The sequence below is a fragment of the Mastigoproctus giganteus genome, chromosome 3 (genome assembly GCF_048544385.1).
Source record: "Mastigoproctus giganteus isolate SK-2022 chromosome 3, ASM4854438v1, whole genome shotgun sequence".
In the NCBI taxonomy this organism is placed as follows: Eukaryota; Metazoa; Arthropoda; class Arachnida; order Uropygi; family Thelyphonidae; genus Mastigoproctus; species Mastigoproctus giganteus.
Window position 1 is genome coordinate 14,623,494 of NC_143577.1, and position 27,199 is coordinate 14,650,692.

General features: G+C 38.5%; 1 protein-coding gene across 1 annotated transcript in view; it reads left to right on the forward strand.

Moving 5' to 3' along the window:
- Positions 1–27,199, forward strand: part of Vha13 (V-type proton ATPase subunit Vha13) — a 37,871-nt gene that overhangs the window by 5,019 nt on the left and 5,653 nt on the right. The window contains exon 2 of the mRNA XM_090370061.1: positions 20,783–20,883. Coding sequence (XP_090226187.1) covers positions 20,783–20,883 — 101 coding nt within the window. The remainder of the gene's footprint in view (positions 1–20,782; positions 20,884–27,199) is intronic.

Consider the following 27,199-nt stretch of genomic DNA (forward strand, 5'->3'; position numbering starts at 1 on the left):
CTTGCAATTTAGAATTTGCCATTGGTAACATCATCAGTTGGTCCCACTACATAGAATTTGAAACTGTAGACTTTAAAAACTTCAGACTGTTTTAGTCACCCTTACGAAAGCAAAACCTTTCCCTTTGATATGAAAACTTCTCGAAAACCTTTTTTGAACACTTAAGGGTTAATGTGAATCTGTGTACTTCTTTCAGATTCTTTTCAGATGCCTATGCTCTGCAGTGTGTGAACTCAAGCCAGAAACATCTTGTATGAATACACCCTTGCATCCACAGCTTTCAATTACTCCTTTATGTTCTCTCAAGCAAGCTTATATCTTTGTTAAAATGAGATTTATAGACACTATATACATAGTTCAAGATATGGTCTGACCATGCTTTAATTTATGGCTCATGTCCAAAGTAGTAATAGTTATAATTATAATCCTTCATTTGCAAATATGATTAAGTATATAATATATATATATTTATTTAATTTTATAATATATTATATATATAAAATTTGCTGCTGGCAAAGAAAAAAAAAGATCTCTGTGCTTTCCTTATATATAAGGAAACCACAGATGGGAAGTAGTCTGACTCACTGCACAAACAGTTCACTAAAAGTAGGAACTGTTTTTTAAGCCTTTACACAAACAGTTACAGGCAGCTTGAGGTAGTAAGTTCCCCTCTGTGGAGTAAGTTACTGTATGGAATTTTAAAAATTTGTAAAGATGAAACTTTAGGCATAAATGCTTTTTAATGTTAATTTGGATTTAAATCAAACATAATCAGTCCCATTATGCCATGAGAAAACCAAGAGTCTTTGAAATTTTAAAAAATGAATCTTCATCCACTGAAAGTTTCAAGGCAAGCTCTGAATGACATTTAGTAACTTTCACTACAACAGAATTTTGAAAATGGTGAGAGCTAATGTTGGCTGCCATAGTTAAATTCTAAGAACTATATTTGCTATTTGCATGTTGATTACTTTCAGCACAACAGACCTGTATTATATTACATGGATATTATGACTGGAAACACATGGACATTGTGTCGAAATGCATAAAAATAATGTAATCTGTGTCAAAATGGCTTGATTTGGAGTAATTATTGTTGGCAGGAAAAAACATTGCTCAATAAAGGGAACCATCTGTGTATTCAGGAAGCAAAACAGCACCAGCAAGATGTACTGCAAAGGTTGGTAAATATTACACAATTTTTGGAATCACATAATATGGCTTTTAAAGAGCAGAGGGAAACGTCCTTAGATATGACCAATTCAAGAAATTTTTATGTTTAGTGAGATTAATTTCTAAACATGATCATTTCTGTCATATAAGTGAAAGTGATCATTATTAATTAAAATGAGCTGGCAAGCAGGCAGTAGTGAATAGAATTAAATATTTTATCATATTGTTAGATTGTACTAAAGATGATGGCCACGTGGAGCAGGTGACTAATCCTTAGATTTGTTCACACGGATAAAGGGTGTATTGAAGAGTATTTTGTGAGATTTGTTGCCATTGAAGAGACTACTGCAAAGTCGATTGATACTACTTTTTTTTTTTTTTTTATGTAAATCCCAAACACGAGAGGTATTAGAACCTATAGTACTTAGTACTGTGCTTGGGTTGGAGGTTGAGAAGATGAAAGAAGATATTTGTTGACATTGGACTTGAACTTCTGTAGACTGTAATTTTCAGGAAATACATATGAAGGAAGGTTGTTCCAGAAAACAGCAGTTGAATGAATAAACGAGGAAGATGAAAAGTTGGTTCTCTGAGTTTGAAGTTGGACAGTAAATGGATGTTGGCTGGTGGCAGCACGTGTTCGGACTGTTTTGAAAGAAAGAGTGGGAATTATAGATCAAATTCAGAAGAACAGTGCCCATGGAAGTATCTATAGAAGAGGCATGCAGCAGAAACAGTACATCTATGAGACAGCGAGTGGAGAGACTCTGCTGGAGATGAATCATTAATTAACCTAACTGCCCTCTTCTGAATGGAATCAAGCAGCCTGAGAGAGTTTTGGGACACCACCCCAGATGTGGGAACAATATTCTATGGTAGGGCGGATTTGCGATTTATACAGGGTGAGCAGCTATTTCGAAGAAAAGTAACGCCGAGAGCGAAAGAGAAAACCAAGTTTTTAAGTTGCAGAGGAAGCAATATTTGTAATGTGCTTGTACCAAGAGAGATTACAAGTCAGGGTAATTCCCAAAAGAGATATATAATTTTGCCTAGAAATTGGAGTGTCACCAAAGATAAGCATAGGAGCAGAAGAATCCTTTTTGCGAGATATAAGACAAGACTGAGTTTTAGAAGGATTGAAATCAACTAAGTTGTCTCTGCCCCACTGGAGAATTACCCGAAGATCCAAATTTAGGGAATTGGTAGCACATTTTCGAGAAGTTGAAGCTGATTGAGCAGGGCAAGGTTTCTCAAAATGGAAAGTGGAATGCAATGTGCTATCATGGGCAAAAATATGGATAGGATTTCCAGTCAATGGAAGAAAGTCATTAATATACAAGAGGAAAAGAGGGGGGAAAGTACTGAACCTTGGGGGACACCAGCATTAGTGGGGAAGTTAGAAGACAGAGAGCCATCTACCATCACCCTCAGTGAGCGATCAGAGAGAAAACTGGATAACCAATTACAAAAAACAGATGGCAAACCATAAGATGAAAGTTTGTTTAGAAGACTTTTATGCCAAACACGATCAAAAGCCTCTGAGATATCAAGAGCAACTACTTATGTTTCACTGAACCTTACCATTGAATTAGTCCATAAATGGGTAACATAAGCCAGAATATCACCAGTGGATCGACACTGACGAAATCCATACTGGCGATCGTTGATCAGATGGAAGTTTTCTAGATAGTTTGAGTTGGCAGTTAATGGATTTCTCCATTACTTTAGAAAGAGTAGAAGTAATTGCAATGGGACGATAATTGGATGGGAGGGAATTGTCACCCTTTTAGGAACTGGCTGGATATGAGCAAATTTCCAAGGAGAAGGAAAAACACCTTTGGAGAAGGAAAAACACCTTTGGAATAAGAAAGTGAAAAAAGGCAGCAAAGAATAGGAGTAAGTTCAGGAGCACAGGTTTTGAGAACATGTGGAGAAATGCCATCAGGACCTGGAGTTTTCTTAGCATCAAGATTCTTCAAAATCCTTCTTACATCCTTTTGAAGGAAGACCACAGGAAACATTGAATGGAGCATGTTGGGAATGGAGGGAGGTGTTTTACCAAGATAGATCATTAATACATGAGTTGGAAGAAAAAAGGGATGCTAGCAAGTCAGCTTTATCCTTGGCTGAAGTGACAACAGAACCATCTGGTTTGGACAGAGGTGGAAGCAGAGATGGGCAAAAGTTGCGGCCAATAGCTTTGGCAAGAATGCTCGGCTAGCATTATTGCAAGAAGCAAGTTTTCTACTCTTAGCCTGTTCAAACTCTAGTTTGGACTGATTAATAACTGCTTTACAATTGTTGCGAGATTTGGTGTAGGCAGAAAATGAAGCTGAAGAATTAGAAACAAGCCAATTACGATATGCAGCGATCTTCTCTTGAACAGGCTTAGCATATTTATTGGAAAACCAAGTTTTAGATAAAGGATGAGATTTTAAAGAGGAGTGTGGGATAACGGATTAATTCTTGCAAGAATAATTTCACTGACTCGATCTGAGCAAACATTGACATCAGAAGTTTTGAAACAGTAATCTGACCAAGGGAAAGAAGAAAAGAAATTTCGCAGGTCATCCCATTTTGCATTCTTGTAATGCCAAACAACACGAGATTGGCAATAGCCATGAGATAAAGGCTCCGTTGGAGAAGAGACAATCACCAAGTTGTGATCTGAAGTGTCTAAAGGACCTCTCACTTCGACTGTGTACTTAGAAGGGTTATTTGATCAAATGTGTTTGCTGTATGATTAGGATTGTCCAGTATTCTTGTAGGTAAATGAACACTCTGTGCAAGGTCATTAGTAACTGCAAAAGCCTCAGCATCGCGACCAGCTGGGTCGGTGTGACTAGAAAATGGAAGCCAGCTGGAGTTGTGAACATTAAAATCACCAAAGAAAATTACTTCACTGTTAGGAAAGTTGGACTGGAGAAAGTCAAAGTGCTCTAAGTGATTAGTGGAGTTGGGAGAATGGTAGAGACAACAAATGAATTTGACACAATGAATTGGTCCTTCAGGTTGTCACAGACATTCTCTCAGATATGCCAGACAAGCTGTACTTGCTACCTGGGAGTCTAAAACACTGATGGAACTGATATTCGGGGGATACTCAAGTCAAGTGGACCCAATTTCGGCGAAGTCCGGATGGTCTGTGACAGCCAAATCCTCTGCTTGCACCTTCAAGATGGTGGGACCGTTACTTAACCTGGGTATAACCTCCATGCACAAGTACATGGTGGGGGACCAACCAGGTGTGAACCAATGTAAGCAGGGATCGAGGCGTGGCACCCACACCACATGGAGGAATTCTGCCCCTCTATGTTACCAGGCAGTACTAGGTGGTAGATGACTCTCATCAACCAGGGCAATACCACCACCTCGCTTATTGGAGGCTTGAAGTGGTGGAACCCATGTTTAGTCTCTAGAGCTAAGTTCCGGTCAACCCCTACCTATCTCTTCCATCATGCAGTATGATTGATGACTTTTGAGGTTATGATGAACATCGTGGCGAGATCCAATATTTCTTACATTTTGAGGGTACAGCTCTAAAACGGTGTTCGCAGGCCGGCCACTAGTTAGTACACCGGACCGAACCTGTTGGTAACTCTCTAGGAGGCTTCCAGATCAGCTAGTGTATAATCTTGCTACCTCTACTCTGCCAGATAGTGACTGGAGGGAGTCCGAGTAGTATGTGGGGAGCACTTTTTCTTACTATTGAATACACCATGAATTGTCAAACTAATAGAGCAAGCTTATCTACGAAAAGATCTAAACCTCGCAAGTACTTCCTAATTCATTTCACAAATATACGTGGTCTCAATTCTAATCTCAACGTTGTCCATTTGCACTTGCAGTCTGCCAAACCCCATTTACTTTTTCTGAGAGAATCTCAGTTATCGGTTGATTCAACTACTGCTCATCTCAGATGCCCAAATTATTTGCTGTATGATTCCTTTCGCCTCAAAGGTGGTACTTGTGCATATGACCGTTCAGATATTCCATGTCAGAGACTTGGCAATTTGGAATCTCCTGTCTTTGATCTTCTCTGGCTTAAAATCTCTCTACCTCATTGTGTCAAATTCATTTCTTGTCTCTACCATTCTTCCAACTCCACTAATCACATGGAGCCCTTTGACTTCCTCTCTTTGCAACTTGACTTTCTCCAGTCCAACTTTCCTAAAAGTGAGGTAAGTTTCCTTGGTGATTTTAATGTTCACAACTCCAGCTGGCTTTCGATTTCAAGTCACACCGACCCAGCTGGTCAAGATGCTGAGCCTTTTGCAATTACTAATGACCTTGCACAGATTGTTCATTTACCTAATAGAATACCTGACAATCCTAATCATACAGCCAATACGCTTGATCTTTTTCTCACAAACAACCATTCTAAGTACACGGTCGAAGTGAGAGGTCCTTTAGGCACTTCAGATCACAACTTGGTGATTGTCTCTTCTCCAATGGAACCTTTATCTCATGACTATTCCCAACCTCGTGTTGTGTGGCATTACAAGAATGCAAAATGGGATGACCTGCGCGACTTCTTGTCTTCTTTTCCTTGGTCGGATTACTGTTTCAAAACTTCTGATGTCAACGTTTGCTCAGATCCTGTCAGTGAATTTATTCTTGCAGAAATGGAATCCTTTATCCCACACTCCACTTTAAAATCTCGTCCTTTATCTAAACCTTGGTTTTCCAATAAATGTGATAAGGCTGTTCAAGAGAAGAATGTTGCATATCGTAATTGGCTTGTTTCTAATTCTCAGTTTCATTTTCTGCCTACACCAAATCTCGCAACAATTGTAAAGCAGTTATTAGTCAGTCCAAACTAGAGTTTGAACAGACTAAGAATAGAAAATTTGCTTCTTGCCCTAATGGTAGCCTAGCATTGTGGTCTCTTGCCAAAGCTATTGGCCTCAACTTTTGCCCATCTCTGCTCCTACCTCTGTCCAAACCAGATGGTTCTGTTGTCACTTCAGCCAAGGATAAAGCTGACTTGCTAGCATCCCATTTTTCTTCCAAGTCATGTATTAATGATCTTGATAAACACTTCCCAACATTCCCAACACACTCCAATCAATGCCTCCTGTGGTCTTCCGTCAAAAGGATGTCAGAAGGATTTTGACGAATCTTGATGCTAAGAAAGCTCCAGGTCCCAATGGTATTTCTCCACTTGTTCTCAAAACCTCTGCTCCTGAACTTACTCCTATTCTTTGCCTCCTTTTTTACTTTCTTATTCCAAAGGTGTTTTTCCTTCTGCTTGGAAATTTGCTCACATCCAGCCAGTTCCTAAAAAGGGTGAGAAATCTCTCCCATCCAATTATCGTCCCATTGTAATTACTTCTACTCTTTCTAAAGTAATGGAGAAATCAATTAACTGCCAACTCTTAAACTACCTAGAAACCTTCCATCTGAACAGCGATCGCCAGTATGGATTCCGTCAGTGTCGATCCACTGGTGATATTCTGGCTTATGTTACCCAATTATGCACTCATTCACTGGAAAGGTTCAGTGAAACAGAAGTAGTTGCTCTTGATATCTCAGAGGCTTTTGATCGATCGTGTTTGGCATAAAGGGCTTCTATACAAGCTTCCATCTTATGGTTTGCCAACTGTTTTTAGTAATTGGTTATCCAGTTTTCTCTCTGATCCCTCACTGAGGGTGATGGTAGATGGCTCTCTGTCTTCTAACGTCTTCACTAATGCCGGTGTCCCCCAAGGTTCAGTTTTTCCCCCACTCTTTTCCTCTTATATATTAATGACCTTCTTCCATTGACTGGAAATGCTATCTGTAGGTTTGCCGATGATAGCACATTGCATTCCACTTTCCATTTTGAGAAACCTTGTCCTGCTCAATCAGCTTCAACTTCTTGAAAATCTGCTACCAATTCCTTAAATACCGATCTTCAGGTAATTCTCCAGTGGGGCAAAGACAACTTAGTTGATTTCAGCCCTTCTAAAACTCAATCTTGTCTTATATCTTGCAAAAAGTATTCTTCTGCTCCTATGCTTATCTTTAGTGACACTTGGATTTCTAAGCAAAATGATATATCTCTTTTGGCGATTACCATGACTTCTATTCTCTCTTGGTACAAGCACATTACAAATATTGCTTCCTCTGCAACTAAAAAACTTGATTTTCTCTTTCGCTCTCGGCATTACTTTTCTTCGAAACAGCTGCTCACATTGTATAAATCGCAAATCCGCTGAATATTGTTCCCACATCTGGGGTGGTGTCCCAAAACCTCTTTCAGGCTGCTTGATTCCATTTAGAAGAGGGCAGTTAGGTTAATTAATGATTCATCTCTAACAGAGTTTCTCCACTCGCTGTCTCATAGACGCACCGTTTCTGCTGCATGCCTCTTCTATAGATACTTCCATAGGCACTGTTCTTCTGAATTTGCTTCTATAATTCCCAATCTCTCTTTCAAAACAGTCCGAACACGTGCCGCCACCAGCCAACATTCATTTACTGTCCAACTTCAAACACACAGAACCAACTTTTCATTTTCCTCGTTTATTCATTCAACTGCTATTTTCTGGAACACCTTCCTTCATATGTATTTCCTGAAAATTACAGTCTACTGAAATTCAAGTCCAATGTCAACAAATATCTTCTTTCGTCTTCTCAACCTCCAACTCAAGCACAATGCTAAGTACTATAGGTTCTAATACCTCTCGTGTTTGGGGTTTACATAAAAAAAAAAACGATTTAAAGAGCTTTTAAGCCAGAGAAGATCGAAGAGAGGAGATTCCAAATTACCAAGTCTCTGACAGGGAATATCAGAACGGATATATGCACAAGTACCACCTTTGAGGCGAAAGGAATGATACAGCGAATAATTTGGGCATCATAAATGAGCAGTAGTTGAATCAACCGATAACTGAGATTCTGTCAGAAAAAGTACGTGGGGTTTGGCAGACTGCAAGTGGAAATGGACATTGTTGAGATTAGAATTGAGACCACGTATATTTGTGAAATGAATTAGGAAGTGTTTGGGAGGTTTAGATCTTTTCGCAGATAAGCTTGCTCTATTAGTTTGACAATTCATGGCATATTCAATAGTAAGAAAAAGTGAGTTGGTCATGCTGTATGAAGTAATGAAATTTTTAGATATGGCATGCACATTGTAATAATATACCCAGATCCTCGACATAACGTGGCCTCGACAATGCCCCCGCCCACACACTACTCGGACTCCCTCCAGTCACTATCTGGCAGAGTAGAGGTAGCAAGATTATACACTAGCTGATCCGGAAGCCTCCTAGAGATTTACCAATAGGTTCAGTCTGGTGTACTAACTAGCAGCCAGCCTGCGAACACCGTTTTAGAGCTTTTCCCTCAAAATGTATGGAATAATGGGTCTTGCCACGATGTTAATCATAACCTCAAAAGTCATCAATCATACTGCATGATGGAAGAGATAGGGAAGGGTTGACTAGAACTTAGCTCTAGAGACTAGACATGGGTTCCACCACTTCAAGTCTCCAATAAGCAAGGTGGTGGTATTGCCCTGATTGATGAGAGTCATCTACCACCTAGTACTGCTTGGTAACATAGAGGGGCCACATTCCTCCATGTGGTGTGGGCACCACACCTTGACCCCTGCTTACATTGGTTAACCTGGGTGGTCACCCACCATGTACTTGTGCATGGAGGTTATACCCAGGATTACTAACAGTCCAAACATCGTGAAGGTGCAAGCAGAGGATTTGGCTGTCACAGACCATCCATACTTCGCTGAAATTGGGTCCACTTGACTTGAGTGTCACCCGAATATCAATTCCATTAGCGTTTTAGACTCCCAGGTAGCAAGTACAGCTTGTCTGGCATATCTGAGAGAATGTCTGTGACAACCTCATGGACCAAACCTTAAGGACTTGTATTTTAAGAGAACTAGAATATCTACAATAAAAGTTGACTCATGGATAGGGCTATGACAATGAAGTACACATGGTTGTGGTGAATCCGGGTTTGAAAACACGTATATTAGCAATTAGGCCAAGAGCTCTTTTTACATATGGCTGTCAAAATTTTAACCTGTTAGATAATGCTGCCAAATCATTAATTATTTTCTATAATAAATATTATTTTCTCCATATTTGACGAGATGGATCATTTTGAACAAAAAATTAAAAATATCTTTGAAACTTCTTAAGACCTATAAGGTTTCGGTTAGATAAGACATCTGAAAATATCAAAAATCTTTATAATATATGGTGATTCAGCAACCATGAGTCACTGTATGTGCAGCCTTAACATTAGTTAATTTATTTGCAGATTAGTTAACTGAAGTTCAAACATTAGCTTTATGGACCAGTAATTCATATAATTAATAAATTTTACAAATATAAAGATTTAGCATGTGACCAACATTCAGTATTGGATTTTTGTTTATCATTAGATGTGATTGTGAAGATCTGTTTATGATCTGTGTATTTTTTTTATTATGTTGAGTGATCTATGTATTTGCATACATTTTAATTGAAAATATTTTTAACAAGTAATTAATATCTATAACATTTCTTAATTTTATTCAAACAGTGATGTGTCCCTCATTTTAAAATTTTACAAGAAGAATGATGTGAGAGAGCAAGCTTATACCGTATAACATTAGCAAAAAAAACCCCTTATACTTCATTTGCCATTGACTTATGATAATTTGTCTAATCTTTAAATTTATTCAAACTAGCCGCTTCTGCAACCCATGGATACCTGTTCCAGCAATCAGTTATTCTCCAGCTGAAAGCAGATTTATATACATCTATCCTACAACCATCCTTTTCCAATTTAAATTTATGTTCTCGTGTGTGTGTCATACAAGAAAACAAGAGAACATAAATTTAAATTGGAACTACTAGAACTCAAAACAGCTAATGTGGTTCTGTACCTGTTCCAACAGATCTATATTCTTCTTAAAATGAGGCTTTAAAACCTGTATATAGTGCTCAAGATAATAACCACCATGCCTTTGCTGAAAATATTCCCACATAATATTGACAGAACTATATAAGCTGTCTTGAGTATTAGCAACCCGTCTGCACTATTCATAGAACATAATTTGGCTTTTAAAGAGCAGAGAGAAACATTGTCCTTAGATGTAGATTAAAATTTTGTGACTTTTCAATTACGTTTTCATTCTCTACTACCTTATGTGTTGCACAACAATGGCATGTTATTCAGGGATTATTGCTATCCAAATGCAGTACCCTGTATTTATAAAAATTAAACCTCAATTGCTACTTTTCAGCTCATCTGCATAATTTATCCTGGTCTTGTAGAAGACTGACTACTGTCAATAACCATCTTGAAACCCTTTGTATTATCAGTAAGCTTAGACATTAAACTTGATATACCTTCTCTAAAATTCAATAACTAAACTTTAAGGGACTCTACTAATAACATTAGTGCATGAAGAGCAGCAGCTATTTTGTCTCCTGCCACTGAACCATCCCTTATCCATAGCAGTAACTTGCCCCTAATGCCATACTGCTCCAATTTTACATGTTTCATTGGAAAATGAAAGACTGTGTCAAAACCTTTCCTGAAATATAAGTATATGATGTCAAGGTTATTTTTTGCGTCCACTTCCTTTGTTACTGCATTGTGTTAGCTAATCAGATTGATTAGACAAGATATCCTCTTAACAGATCCATGCCATGATTTCTGTACAATTCCAATTTTTAATACACTAATCACCATAAAATTAAAGACTAAAGTCCATGAGTTTTTCCTCTAAAAAATATAATTTTTAGAGGAAAAATGGACTATCCAAAAAAAATTGGAACTAAAATCATATGTTTGATTTCCAGCTGTCTAGATTCGTTTTACATTAATGAATGTACTGTCTGTGACACTACAATGTCACGCTACTCTAACAGTAAGTGAACTGTGACGTAAATGTGTCATGCAGCTTAATTTTTTAAAAAAGTTAGACAAATGCTGTGTTAAAAAGGTATTGTATTGTTAGTATGGGACATAAAAGATTTAATCAATAAATGCTTGTTACACAATTTGCATCATTTAACTTTACGTATTCAAATTCTCAGCATAAGCACCAGCACGTTGTTATTGTTGGTGCGTCATCATCTGGTCATGCTGTGGCATTGTATAGTGTTTGTAGTCACATTTGCTTGTGGGCCTTTAAGAATTCCAAAGACAATTCAGAATTGAACCTCCCCAAAATAAGCAAGATGATGAAGTTATATATAGTTGTGTAGGACACCACCATTGTCAGCAACATTTCCCATTCTGACCAGTAAATTTTTCATTGGATAGAAATCAGGTCCACAAAAAGTACGTTAGTCACTTCCCCTACTTCTTGACTCCTCTGATAATTTTTCAAATCAGAGCTCTTTGCAGGCCACTCTGTTAGTCCATGCTGCCAATCCATTATTAAGGAAATTGTCAGGCAAGGAACTCTAGTAGGTAAGTTTTACAGTGTGTGTGTGTATCAAGAATAATGGTATTGAGAAGCTAATTAATATAGGGGGGAAATGTGCCTGTACTAAAAAGAAGATAACATAACTTATGGATCAGTGACACTGCATTAGCAAAATGTACCCTACAGTCATAATGTGTGTATATATATATATATATATAAAATATTGTAAGTAGAATGCATGAAGGAGAATTTATTGAATTAAATCTAATGAATATGCAGTATACACTGGGAATGATATTTGGTATGAAAAAGAGGAAGAAATGGACCGGAAATTAAAATAAAGATAAGAATTGAAAAGCCGACCAAGATGAAATAACATTGCGGTGTCTTTCACAATTTCAGTGTCATCATCAGAGGTCATCCACCGAAATTATGAAAAAGACAGCAATGTTCTTGCTTCTGTTTCCGACATGCTCTGTATCCTATGGTGCACATGTGTGGTTGCCACTTGTTACGAAGGCAAATTTAGATTTTGAATTTTGCAGTAAGATTATAAGGGAATTTGCCAATAAAAGTGGTTATGATACGTGATGCATACAGTGGATATTGAATAAGTGTATAGTACAATAAAAGTATTCATAGTGAGCCTTTAGACCAGAAGAGTTGAATAAGAGTGCAGTTAAGTACAATAAAAGCCTTCGATGTAAGCCATTAGGCAAGAAGAACAGATGTAAGATAAGGGTTTAGGATAATAAAAGTATTCAAAATGATTAAAAGTGAGTTTGGCCTCATGGCTCACTTTGAATACTTTTATTATTCAGATGTAAGATAAGGATTTAGAATAAGAGTTTAGAATGATAAAGTTCACATCTGGTGAGTATGGGCTTGGCACACCCAAGGTCCTAAGCTAGATATCATTCTTCTGCTTCTCTCTCTCTCTCTCTCTCTCTGGGTAACTCGGGAATTTTTTTTTGGTTGGTGCAGCATAAGCGTCAGGCTTCCTTGCACCATGTGGCTAAGTAGTAATAATAAGTATTCAAAGTGATTAAAAGTGAATTTGACCTTGTGGCTCACTTTGAATACTGTACTTTTATTATTCTAAATCTGCATCTTACATCTGTTCTTTTGTCCCAAAGGCTCACTATAAAAATTCTTCAGAGGGCCAGAGTCTCTAACTGTACCTGGAATTTCTACCACTGCCTCAAAAGCTACTTCTCTAACTGCAAGGTCAGCATCAAAACAAAATATCACTGCATCACCTGACTTCTAACCTGAGACTGTCTCCTGGGGCCAGCTGTCTGGAATATGATACTCGACGACTGGCTCCTGAGGAACTACCTACCCACACACTACTCAGCTTTTTTACGCCGACAACATGGTTATCATCATCGAGGGCCCCACCCACGCCACCATAGAAACCCAGGCTACAGTTGTTCTCTCTCTCTGTCCGTATGGCCACAGAAAATACTCTGTCTCCACTGAGAAGAGCAAACCCTCCTATTAAAAGGTAAACTGGACTTCTCCAGACCTCCTACCATACGTTTTAATAGCTGCCCACTGAAAAACTACCGATCGGTGAAGTACCTAGGAGTAATTTTGGACAACAGGAGAACTTTCAACCCCCGTATCCAGGCTATCAAAGAAAAGATAAAAAATGACATCACTATGTTAGCACGCTTTACCCGCACGGACTGGGGTCTTAAAGGACCAACTCAGCACCTTCTATATTCAGCAGTATTTATACCAATTGTCACATATGGAGCTGCAGTATGGTACCACCAAATGGCTATAGTGCATGCACAACGTAAAATTCAGCAAATTCAATGACTTATGCTACTACAAATGACCCATGCTTGTAGAACGACATCAACTGCCGCCCTACAGCTACTAACAGGCTGCCTCCCCTTGGACCTCCACGTCGCTTTTATCGGACTCTCTCATGCCATCAAGAAGAATAAGGAAGCTGAATTCCTCGCTGTTCAAACCCGTACTGATACCGACATCAAACAGGAACATAAACATGTGTGGCTAGAATTGATAAACCTATGGCAAACCTACTGGAATAACTCCACAACTGATGCAACTACTAAACTTTTCCTCCCTGAGGTAACTTACATCAACAAACAACGTTCCACTTGGTTCTTCCCAAACATCTATGCTTCCTTCCTATTAACTGGACACGGGTCCTTCAAGAGACACCTTCTAGAGTTCGGCCTAGTCGAGGATGCCCTCTGTACCTGCGGAGAACCCGAAGACTGGGACCACGTGATACACTCATGCAACGTATATTTAGACCTAAGAATCCAACTACTCCTAGACCTCCACACTACATCACTTCAGCCAGAAACCAAGTTACTGGAATCTAATTATACTTTCCGTGCACTAACCACTTATGCAAACGAGGTCTTTCGTCGTCGCTGGCATCACCTGCAACTCCCGAACACTGCTCCTGGATAACCTCCTCCACACAGCAACTGATACCCAGCACTGGAAACTTCCAGTCATGAAAATGAAAATTGAGGCCAGCCCTGCCAAAGCCGCTCCGTGATTCTCCATTGTGACGATCCTGTACTCTTTAATTTGAACTTTACCTGTTCTCTTCTTCCTACCCACAGTCCTTCTCCAGGACTCCCACAACTGCACCTAGCACTCTTCCTGCTCCTTTTCGCCTGGGAGGATGCCTGCGCTTTGTCATCCCCCGCTATCTTGCCTGTCTTCCACTTTCCTGTCTCTTCTCTGCTCTTTTCTTGGCCCTCCCGACTCTCACTCCTGCAGGAGTGTGGAAGGCCTGCCAGATGTCTTTTACTCCCTGGTCCAGCTCCTCATGCCAGTGGACGGATGCTGAGAGGCTCCTTCCTGGTGATCGCGCCTCCCAGTAACGAAGAGGCCAGTCAAACAACACTCTATTCACACATAACCCACACTGACTGGCTTTGCTATGTTAACAGAGCACTTAACGCGGATTTGTGGGAAACCACGGGAACCACATAGCAATAACACTATGTCCACTATAAATACTTTTATTGTATACTTTATATACTTATTCAATATCATTATCTTACATACTAATGTAATGTTTAATCAATAATTTGATGGCATTAGTCTGATCTGGGGCGCTTATTTCCTTTCCATTCACACATCTTACTTTACATTATTATTTATTTCATAAATGATTAAATATAAATTTATATATATATAAACTGTAAAACTATTATGAAGAAGAGTAAAATAAAGAGATGGCTGTAAATGTAAGTGGTTGCATCTGCCATATCCAACAACACTTTGCATAATATAAAATATGATAAGTAATATAGAGGCAATATGGAAAAAGTGAAGAAAAAAATAAATAAATGAGGACAGAAGTATGAAGTTTCCACTATTTCCTTGTGTTGTCAGAACTGTACTATCAGCTGCAATCACATTTTTGTTCATCCCATTTTATTCCAGGATCTATGAAGACATAAGCAGAATCTGCAGAGTGACTGTCATTTACCAACCTTAGTATCATCCACAACCTTAGACATCAAGCCTGATATACCTTCATCAATATCATTGATAAATATTGAAAACAATGAGCCCAACACTGAACTCTGGTGAACTCTACTAATAACATTAGTCCATGAAGAGCTGTGCCCATTAACAACTACTCTCTTCTTACACATATCCATTCCTTTATTTATAGCAGTAACTTTCCCTTTATGCCACATTGCTTCAATTTGGACAACAGTCTTTTATGTGCAACAGTAACAAAAACCTTCCAGAAATCTAAGTATATGATGTCAAAATTATTTTTTGCATCCAGTTATTTGGTCACTGCATCATGGTAACCTATCAGATTGGTTAGACAAGACTGCCCCTTGACAAATCCAAGTTTTGATTTGCGCTATAATTGCATGCCTGTCAAAATGCTCTGCATTACTTCTTTAACCATTGATTCCATTATTTTCCCTGGAACAGACATTAAGCTAACAGGTCTGTAATTACTCATGTCACCTTTTGATCTCCCCTTTATGATTTGGGGATATATTCGCACTTCTCCAGTCCATAAGGATCTCCACTGAATCCAAGGATGCTCTCATAATTGTGGCTATGGTTTGTTTCCCTCTTTTGCTGCCTCCCTTAATATTATTGGATAGATTCCATCTGCTCAGGGGGGGGGACTCTTTTATGTTGAGCTTCAACAATTTCTCCTCCACTTTGCTTTCAGTTTTCAGTTATCACAAAGTCATTTAGCTCCTCATTAGAGTTTTATAAAACTTCTGGCATCCTGTACCCTAAAGAATTCCTCATGTGAATGTAGATGCAAAATACCTATTCAATTTGTCTGCAACCTGAGCAGGGTCATCAACAGTTAACCCATAAACATCAAGTGACCCAATGTGATTCAATTCCTTCCTTCTGTTAATATAAACATAGAAGTCATTGCTGCTTTTCTTGGCATTCTTCTCCAGAGACCACTCATAATCTGCCTTAGCTTACCTTACCTCCTTTGTGCTTTGATTACAGACTAATTTATATCTATCATAGGCTTCTGTATTACTTGGTAATATATATGCATCCAATGCACTTTTGTTCTCTGCCACGTGGCTTAATAGTTCATCTGACATCCATTTAAGTCTAAGCCTTGAACAGCATTTCTTTGTTGGTATGAAAAGCTTAATAGCTTATTTGATTACTTCCCTGAATACACCCCATTTAGAATTTGCTGGTGGTAACGTCATAAGTTTGTTCCATTGTATAGAATTTAAAAACTGTCTGAGACCACTATAGTCACCCTTAGGAAAGCAAAAGTTGTTCCCTTTACACTTGACAGTATTTATATCTTTAATTAAATTCCACATTAGTACACTGTGAATGCTGCCACCCAGTGAGTCTTTTACCTGCAGATTATTAATACATGAAAATCACTGCTGATAACCAGGTCAAGAGTACTGCTTCCTTTTGTTGCCTCTCTAACATGCTGCTGTAGAAAACAGTCATCCAAGAAATCCACAAGAGCCTTGCTAGTGTGTGGGTGATGGTCAACCCACAAATTCCAGTCAATATCTGTAAAGATAAAATCCTCTATTATGAGAAATTCTGATTTGCTGGCCCACTCTAATTCCCTTTATAGTTTGGTATACCCATCAAGTCATTAGGCCTATAACACGCTTCTACTCTCAATTTTGTTTTTCCAGTTCTTATATCACACCAAATTGACTCAATGTTGTACTTGTCACCCAAATCAACTGGATGCACTGCCTTAGATTTAATATTATTCTTAACTAAGAGCACAACCCTTCCACCTCTCCTAGCCTGTCTGTCCTTGGTGTATACCTTGTACTCCCCATATTCAAATTCAGCATCACTTATGTTTGAGCAACACCATATCTCTGCTATTCCTGGAATGTCTGCATTCAACGACTTAATCAGTACTTCAAATTCATCAAATTTATTTACAATGCTCCTAGCATTAGTGTATGTGCAAGTAGAGTAGACTCTCGATTTGCCGGGATGGATGGTAAAAAAAATTTCCTGGTTAATCCAAAAATACAGCAAGTCCCCGACATATGTAAGTGATACTTTCCAGGACTTCTTACTTAACTCGGGAATGACTAATAAAATATTGCTATTATATCCCTGATATGCCAAAATTACAAAACCCACATAATATCCTCAGAAGAATGAAGAAAAATAGTTATATTTTTAATTAGTTCAATTAAAAACTTTATCTGGGGACAGTGGTGAAGTAGCCAGAGTGGCACATAAGAAAAGAAAACATAAAAGGAAGAAAAAACACATGTTAGTATTGTAAAAACTGCTATGTTTTGTAGCTTTGGTTGTTATAGTTGACTTCCTTGGTACCGATCCCTTCAACGCTTCTTGTATTCTGTCTTTCTCCTTTATTATCGTGTTCATCGTTGCTACTGACAAATCTGAATTCCCCGAGATGCTTGTTAATGTTTGTCCATTTTCATATATCCTTATTATTTTAATTTTCTGATCCAACTCGATCTCTTTCCTTTTTTTGATAGATTTACTAGTACTGCTGTCACTTATTCTCTTAGTCAGCACCATGATAACAGTCAAAATTAAATTTTCTGAAAAGAACTTCACATGGTTAAGGCAAAAACTCGCTATTATCATACCACATGAGCTCACATTTTACTAAAGCACATTTCTGGAGGTCACTACTATCCAAAGGCTATCCTGGAATGGATACCTCCTGGAAGGAGGAGAAGAGGAAGACCTAGGAGGACATGGATGAATGGAGTACGGGAGTGCATGATAGCTCGAGGCTTAACTGACCAAGATACCTTGAACTGCACTTCATGGGGAGGAAAAAATCCTACCAAAAAAATAACTTGAAGGCTGAGGAAACCCATTGTAAATGGAAACACACCTCTTGAAGAAGAAGACTACCATAAAACAATAAGAACAATTTGCACTTTCTGGGTTATTGGGTTTTTCTGTTATTGCAATTCATTATAAATGGGTAGTAAACTCGATTTTATTGCATTGCAGGGAGAGGAGGGGACACCCCTGTCCCCTCCTCTTTCCCTCTGGTGTGGCATGGGCATGCTCACTGAACATTTGGGGGCCACCTTCTTTATCGGTCCCTTTCTTCTTTTTCTGCCCTCCAGCCTTCCTTCTCCCCACCCAAATCTGTCTACCTTCACAGCGCACAGCCTCACATGTCAAAATTGTAATTACACCAAAATTGCTTGCCCGACCCTTTTCGGCCAAAAAATAAAACTCATCCAGCGTACAATCTCTTCTCGCTCTTAAGGCAAATCTCTATGACCAAACAAAAGCACCAACAGCAATTAAAGCAATGTTTTTTTTTTTTTTTTTTTTTTTTAGGTCTTAGCCACTGAAATCTGAGGAAAGTAGGTGGCAGGACCTGCCAGAGTACTGATTCCTTACTGGTAACACCTGGCTAGCCTCCACATGGCGTGGTACGGGCAACGTCAGGTCCCATCAGGGGCCCGATGGCCAATAAGCCAGATAAACAATGGGCACAACAGACTACACTATACACAATCCGCACACTTTAAATCTCTGGCTTGAAAGGGTACTGTCACTCAACACAGAGAACACCGCGGAGATGGGAGAAATCCCAGGAGCCACCAGACCCTCAACATACCAAATACCAAATATCCATTTTGCTGCCTCAGACATATTCCCAGTCCTTATCTGTTACTTGCATTAACCTAATCTTATCCTTCCCATCATCACCAAGCTTCTCTTTTCCAGGAGTTTTACCAGCTGTGACTTGATTCTTCTTTTGACACCTCCGTAGCCAGGTGAGAAGGAGCAGCAGTGCATAGCACACGCTTCTTGATTAGACCGGGGTTCGAGCCCGTCACCACCAAATACGGAGGATGCGGAAAGGTCAAGGGAATGACCACCGCATATTCCCGGAGTAATATGGCCTTAGTTGCTAATGCTCCTAAAAACCAAAACAACAACAACTTGATTCTTCACGTCACCCCTACACCTGCCATCTGTTTTCTGTTTTGGTTTTCCTTCCTTGCACCCTTTTTTTAAGTCCTGTACATTTTTTGTAGAGGTAACTAAGAAAAAGAGACCAAGGAAATTTTTTGAAGCATCACTTTTGAAGCTTTCTTCATGTAGAGGTGTTTCAAATTCTCTTTCAACACTACTATCTGGGTGCATCAGTATAATATTCAAGTGAATTTCCCCGACCCTTCTTCCAAAGTCAGTTACGGTGCTACTCTGGATAAGATCATTTAGCTGTGAAATCTCCATATCATCAACACTGAAATCCTTCAGGAGACCTCTGTATTCCCTCCTTGTGTTTAGTTTGTGATTCAGCTAAGTCCATTTTAGGGTTTTTTTTTTTTTTTTTTTTTAAGTTGCATAATAGTACTGGTACACACTGAAGAACATAGAGGTTCCCAAAAATTTAAAAATTATATTTTTATTAGAGGGATGGGCTGTGATGCAGGTTAGTGTGTACAAATAAGGAGTTTGTGGGTTTGAGCCCACATGCTGCCACTAAAAATGTATAGCCCATTGTAAACTGTGACATGGAAAACTCAGCCATCCCTTAATTCAGTATGTTTGCAGTCATAATGAATGTGTGAACTCTTCTGGACTCATCCATATTGAGAACAGATAAATTTGGTTTATTTGGTTGGTGCTACAAATATGTCTTTGACTCTTTTTACTTAATTCTTAGACAGCATTAAGAGACTTGGGTGCCAGTAATAATTACTAATCATTATACCAAACATTTAATGATAAATAAAAGATGATTATGCTTACCTTGTATAGCAAGATTTATTATTACGAAAATTTATTTTGTTTCACAGAGCAAACTGGGCACACTCCAGCTCCGCAGATGAGAGATGCAAAGAGATCACCAGAGTCAAAGTAGACCTTACGAAGTGTGGCTATCCCATCGACGTCCTTGACAGGTGTGATCTACTGGCACGCGACGACCAACAGCAACGCCAACAGTGACGGGTCATCCACGAGGGCATTTATCCCATACTACCCCAACCTGTCACAACAGATCGGTAGAATCCTGAAATCATATGGGATAAAATGCATCCAACTCCCAGGCAAGAAACTGCGTTCTCTTATCTCCAACGTAAAGACACCCGTCCCCACTCTTCTACAGAGCGGTTTGGTCTATCGCATCTCTTGCCGTGACTGCACCAGCTGCTACTTTGGAGAGACTGGACGTCGACTCGAGAAACATCTCTCAGAACATAAAAGGGCGATCCGTTTGGCAGATGTAGAACACTGAGCTATCGCCGAGCATGTCTGGACAACCCGCCACGACATCGACCCACACCGCGATGTCGTGGTTGTGGACAGGTCCCACCATTACCTAAAGCGCACCTGGTTGGAATCGTTAAATATAAAATGCTCGGATGCCTCCCTGAACAGGAACAGTGGTTGCCAAGTTAACCCCATCACAGAGGCAGTAATTCTATCCATAGACAAACGCTGGCCACGTCACCACCATATGTCACAGCCACAAACATCAACAAACAATTAACCACGCGCCTCACGCACCATCCTGGCAGTGCACATCTCTATTCCGACTGCCATTCATGTATTCAATCTGAAGAAGGCTGCCTCCCAGCCGAAAGCTTATTAATTATAATTCCAGTTTGCTCTGTGAAACAAAATAAATTTTCGTAATGAATCCAGAGCACGTAGGCCTTTTTTACTAAGATTTATTATTGTAATTAGTTATAATTTTGTATAAATCTATAGGCAAAGCACTTCGTTTAAAGGAAGCCAAGGAGGAAGCCCAGGCAGAAATTCTCAAGATACGTGAAGAGAGAGAGAGGCAGTTTAAGGAGTATGAAGCAGCAGTAAGTAACAGTATTATTATGACTATACCAGTTTCTTTCATTTCTTTTAGCTTTATTCACTTGGACACTTGTGATAATAATTCTTTCCTTTACTAGAATTTACTCTGAAAGGCAGTCTAATATATAAAATTCTAATATATATAATTTTAAAGTGTAATTGCTTCTTTTTTTTTATTTGTACACATTGAAATTCAGCCAGTGTTCCACCTTGCATTTCTTTTTATTATTTCTTTTGCTCCTGTTCAAAAGAGATTTTTTAAGTTTTTATAGAGATATTGAGAATATACTTCCTTGAAGGATATCGCCATTTCCATTTGGGAGATAGAGTAGTTTTACAGTTTAAAAGTGCTAAAAAAGTGGTCAAGATGACCACTATTGTGTAGTTGGATTAATAATGATATGATTTTTATAAAATAAATGCTTTCCCTTTTCCTGAAAATAAAAACAATTACTTAATCTATTATTCATTATCAAAATTGTTCTGTGATGTTAATGAAAATTTAATGAATGGATTTTTAAATATGAAATTAGGTAATTGATGCATTTTTGCAAATAACTAACTGCTATTGTAAATGTGGATATTATTAGCACCACAATAACAATTGACCTAATAGTATATTAGATAAAACAGTCATGTGTAGTTTTATAATTTTGGGTCATCATCAGTAATTCTGTCTTGTGACTGGTCAATCCTTCTGATGAGCTGTCTCCACCTTTGTCTCTCCTGTGCTGTTTGTTTTAGTTCCTCATAATTTTAAAGACCTGCTGCATCCAGCAACGTCCCAATGAAGGTATTTTTTTGTCTTCCCCTTGGGCATTTTCCCTCTACCATCCCCTCCATGTCATCCAGAAGCAAACCACCATGTCGAATCACATGGCCAACCCATTTGAGTCTAGTTAATCTTAATGATAAATAAAACATGATTATGCTTACCTTGTATAGCAAGATTTATTATTGTAATGTAGTTATAATTTTGTATAAATCTATAGTCAAAGCACTTTGTTTAAAGGAAGCCAAGGAGGAAGCCCAGGCAGAAATTCTCAAGATACGTAAAGAAATAGAGAGGCAGTTTAAGGAGTATGAAGTAGCAGTTCTACCTAAAATTTTCCTTTGTTCTACACGTCTTAATACTTCCACATTTGACACTCTTTCAGGTCATTTAATTTTTTCCATTCTGCGCCAGCGCCACATCTCGAAGGCCTCAAGTCTCTTTTTGTCTTTCTTTGTAAGAATCCATGTCTCTGCTGCATATAGTGCCACTGTCCAGATACATGTCATTATTTTCTTCCTAATTTTCTGTGACATCTGTGTAATCAACAACAGTTTATTCTTGAAAGATTGTTTTGCCATTGCAATTCTGGTTTGAATCTCAGTTTGACATGTCCTGTGCAAATAACTGCCTGAAATACCTAAAGGAGTAGTAGTAGTGGCATGTGATGCAAGAAAGCAAGCATATGAACTTATGCAGCATCAGCCAAAAAAAAAAAAATTCACACAACCATTCCCTCTAAATGTTTGCCCAGTTCCTCCTTAAATTTATTTAACCTATCAACTTCCACAATGACAGATGGAAGTTTGTTCCAGCAATTAACCACCCACTGGCCAGAGGCAAATTTCCTCACATTTATTCTACATGTCTTTCCTCAATTTGAATTTATGCCCCCTTAAGTTCGTAATCTGAACAAGTGGAGGAATCCCATCAGAATTCAGCGTGCTCAACCCATTCAAGGCCTTATACACTTCGATCAGATCACCTTGCAGGTGCCTAGTCTCCAGCTGCTGCAATTTGTAGAACTTAAGCCTCTCTTGATAAGAGGATCCCTTCATTCCCCTCACCAATCTTGTTGCCCTTCTCTGTACACGCTCAATCTACATCCTTCCTAATCAGACCTGTATGAAGTACTCAAGACGTAGCCTAACCATTGCCTTCTACAAAGGGATAATCATCTCCTTTTCCCTTCTAGCAAAATTCCTGTATCATTGACAAAACTCCATGACCTGCTCTGGCAGCCTGTCTGCATTGCTCAGAAAACTTCATATCTGACTGCACAATTACTCCCAGGTCTTTTTCATTTTCTACCACTTAAGTGTAGTACCACATAGTTGGTACGTTCCTCTGAGGTTACTTCTACCCATATGCAGTATTTTGCATTTGTCAATGTTAAACTTCAGTTGCCACTTCTCAGCCCATCTTCCCAAATTTTCTAGATCCTGTTGCAGTAGCACACTGCCATTGCTGTTATCAACAACCCTGCCAACCTTTGTATCATCTGCAAACTTCGACACTAAGCTTGATATACCTTCATCAATATCATTGATAAATATACAAAACAACAGTGGACCCAATGCTGAACCCTGTGGGACTCCACTAATAACATTAGTCCATGAAGAGCAGCACCCATTGATTACCACCCTCAGTCTTCTCCCACTCAACTATCCTTTTATCCATTGTAGCAACTTACTCTTAATACCATTCTGCTCCAATTTGTACAGTAGTCTTCCATGCACAACAGTGTCAAAAGGTTTCCTGAAATCCAAGTATATGATATCAAAATTATTTTTTGCATCCAGTTCCTTTGTAACCACATCATAATATCCAATCAAATTTGTCACAAGACTTTCCGTTAACAAACCCATGCTGTGTCTGAATTATCGCTGCAGTCTTGTCTAGATGATCCTGCAATGCATCTTTAACCAGTGACTCCATTTTTACCCGGAACAGAAGTTAAACTCACAGGTCTGTAATTACTCGTTTCACCCTTCGATCCCCCTTTGTGAATTGGGGATACATTTGCACATCTCCAGTCCGTGAGACCTCCCCTGAGTCCAAGGATGCTCCCTCCACTTTGCTCTCAATTATTACAAAATCATTAAGCCCTGCTACAATTTGATAACCTTCTGGCATTTTCAATCCTTATACTCCTCATGTGTGAATATAGATGCAAAATACTCATTCAGTTTGTTTTGTGTTTGAGCAGGATCATCAACAGTCGAACCATCGATATCAAGTGGAGAAATCAGATTCATCCCCTTCCTTTTAGAGTTTATATAAGTAAAGAAATCCTTGCTGTTTTTCTTAGCATCCTTTGCCAAAGATTTCTTGTAATCTGCCTTCGCCTGCCTAACCTCCTTTGTGACTTGATTTACAGACTGGCTTATATCTGCCATAGGCTTCTGTGTTGCCTGATAATTTATATGCATCCCATGCATTTTTCTTCTCTGCCACAAGTCATTAGTTCATTTGACAACCATTTAGGCCTAAACCTCGAACAGTATTTCTTAATAGGTATGAAACTTTTAGTAGTTTCCATGATTAATTCCTTGGATGCTTCTCACTTAGAATTTACTGTTTTAACATCAGTTGATCCCACTGTACAGAATTTAAAAACTGTCTAAGACCACTGTAGTTACCTTTAAGGAAGCAAAAACCCTTTCCTTTACCCCTGATGGTAATTATATCTTTAAATAAATCCCACATCAGTACACTGTGATCACTGCCACCTAGAGGTTCCTTTATCTGCAAATTCTTAATACACGAATGATCACTGCTGATAACCAGATCAAGAGTATTACCCTCTCTGGTTGCCTCTCGAACATGCTGCTCCAGGAAACAATCATCCAATGAATCCACAAAAGTCTTACTAGTGTGCGAGTGACCAACCCACAAGTTCCAGTCAATATCTTGGAAGTTAAAATCCCCCATTATAAGACATTCTGATTTACTAGCCACCTCTGTTTCTCTGTACAATTGTTCATTGTACTCATTTGAGTCATTAGGCCAATAACACACTCCTACTCTTATTTTTGCTTTCGCAGTGCTTATGTCAAACACAACAGTGCACTGTCCATCTATATCAACTGGATGCACTTCTTTTGATTTTGATAATTAACAGCATAACCCTTCCTCCCTTCCTATCCTTTCTGTACACAAGTCATCTAGCTGTTCTATTCTTACTCCATCGATCTCCATTTGGAAGGGAATTGACCTTTTACCAATCGTCATTGCCTTTGTTTTCATCACATTTATCTTCATTCCATACTTCAGCACTTTCTTATTTATTCTTCTGATCTTTTTTTGCAGCATAGCAGAGCAATCTGCTAGTATGGCCTGTTTGTCTGCAAAGTCAATAGCCTATACGTACGCTTCACCTATTTTAATCCCCCACTTCTTATTCCCAAGTGCCACCTTTATTATCACTTCTGCAAAAGCATCAAACAATCCAGGTGAAAGTAAGCATCCCTGCCTTACTCCCTTTTTAACTTTAGCTTTTTCTGTCAGTTCTCCCCTCACTCTTATCGCATTTTATCTTCTGTATAAATCATAGATCAGTCCTATAATTTTCTTCTTGCATCCAATTTTCTCAAACAATGGAAACAGTTCTATCCAGATTACTCTATGAAACGCATTCACATAACCACAAAATACACAGAGGTTTCTTCCCCTGTTATACAATTTCTCTTCCAACACCCTCAGCATTCCAATGGAATCTCTCATCGATCTGCCTCTGCAAAAACCACACTAACCCAGAAATTTTTCAATATGACTCTCCATATGGACTTTGATAACTTTCAGCAGAATCTTAGATGCACTGGGTAATAAGACTCGTAGTTCTGTAGTCTTGGCTTACTGTTGGTGTCATCTTCTTGGGTATGGGGATTATGACTGATGCGCAGAATTCTTCCGGCCAACGGTCATCCATGTATATATCTTCTTTATCAGTTAAAATAAGGCTTTTTTCAGATTTTCTCCACTGTATTTTAAAAGTCCCACAGGTACGTTGTCAATTCCTGGCACTTTATTATTGCTAAGAAACTTTAAGGCTGTGCTGAATTCATCTTTAGATATTTCTTCCTTCATGTTTTCTTGGTCTTCTAATGCCGTATTCCTCCATGTGTACGTACTTGAATCTTCATAAAGTTCTTCAGCATATTTCCTCCATCTTTCTTTTTGTTCTTCGAAATTCATAATGACGTTTACAAAAATACTTTTTTTGTATATGTCATTACCTCTACACATAATTCTTTATGCAAAAGCCTGTCAAAATAAAGTGTTCCACAGTCTATTTGATTATTAGCCTATACTAGTATATTACTAACCGAAAAAAAGTTAAAATTATAATGATACAAAAGTGGTGTATGCTACAAATATGCGAAATTTATTTATTTTATTTCTTTAATTGTTAATTACGATTTTTCACAGGACACTTGTTCACATCTCACGGAGCACTAGTGTTCTGCGGAACACAGTTTGGGAAATGCTGATTTAGAGAACACAACAAAGAAATTCTTTCTGTTTTATCCTTTAATTTTTTTCTTCAGTTTTCTCCCAAATTATAAAACTAAACTATAGTTTTTTAATACTACAAGATCATTCAGAAAAATTTTTAAACTATAAATGTTTCTCTGCTTGCATTTTTTGTCTATTTTAATATATCTTTTCCCTTATATATACACTACTCATCAGTGAAATTTTTTCATCTAGAAGGAATATTTACCTTAAAAATTTGCATGTACAACTGTGGCATATATGATGACATGTCAGTCTGTAGGAGTTTGGTAACATGTTTGTTACCACCCAGAATCTAAAGGTGATATAAAAATATAATTAAAAAGTATTCGGTAAACAAGAGAGAGAGAGAGAGAGAGAGAGAGAGAGAGAGAGAGAGAAAATGACCATCTTGTAACCTTATAAACATCATTTAGATTCCTGCTGATGTATCTATTTGCCAAGGTATTTGTGAGCAGAAGGTAATGTCATGTACAGATGGCAGACTTTGAAAGGGATAGAATCATTGAGTTACCAAAGGTGGAGTGGAGTGGCAATATCCAAATCATTGTTTTTGCAAATCATAATGCCTGATTGGTTGGGTACTGTTGGCAACAATGGGTAGGAAGCACTCAGACACGTGCCAACTCGTGAAAGAAAATCAGTATGCTCCAGTCTACCAAATTTCCAACATAAATGCCATCCCCTATCTGCACCTGTTTTGGAAAGGCACAATTAGCAAGTAACATGAGTAGCAAGGCTGCATTCTTACCATGCCTTGTCTGCATCTGACCCATCTCATCATCTTCAGCAACAGTGGAAGAGAGCTGCTTGGAAACAAGAATTGTAACTGTTTATTTTTAGAATCCAATGATGGCCATATACACATCTGGAGACATGCTGGGGACAGAAGTTATTGCTCACTTCAGGTTTTACCAAACTGAGCCAATGCCCAGAATCATGGTATGGGAACCATCAGTTACAATAGCTGTTCACTTCTGGTTGTTTGACATACTGGCAGCAAGAATATGTTGAAATCATTCCTAGAC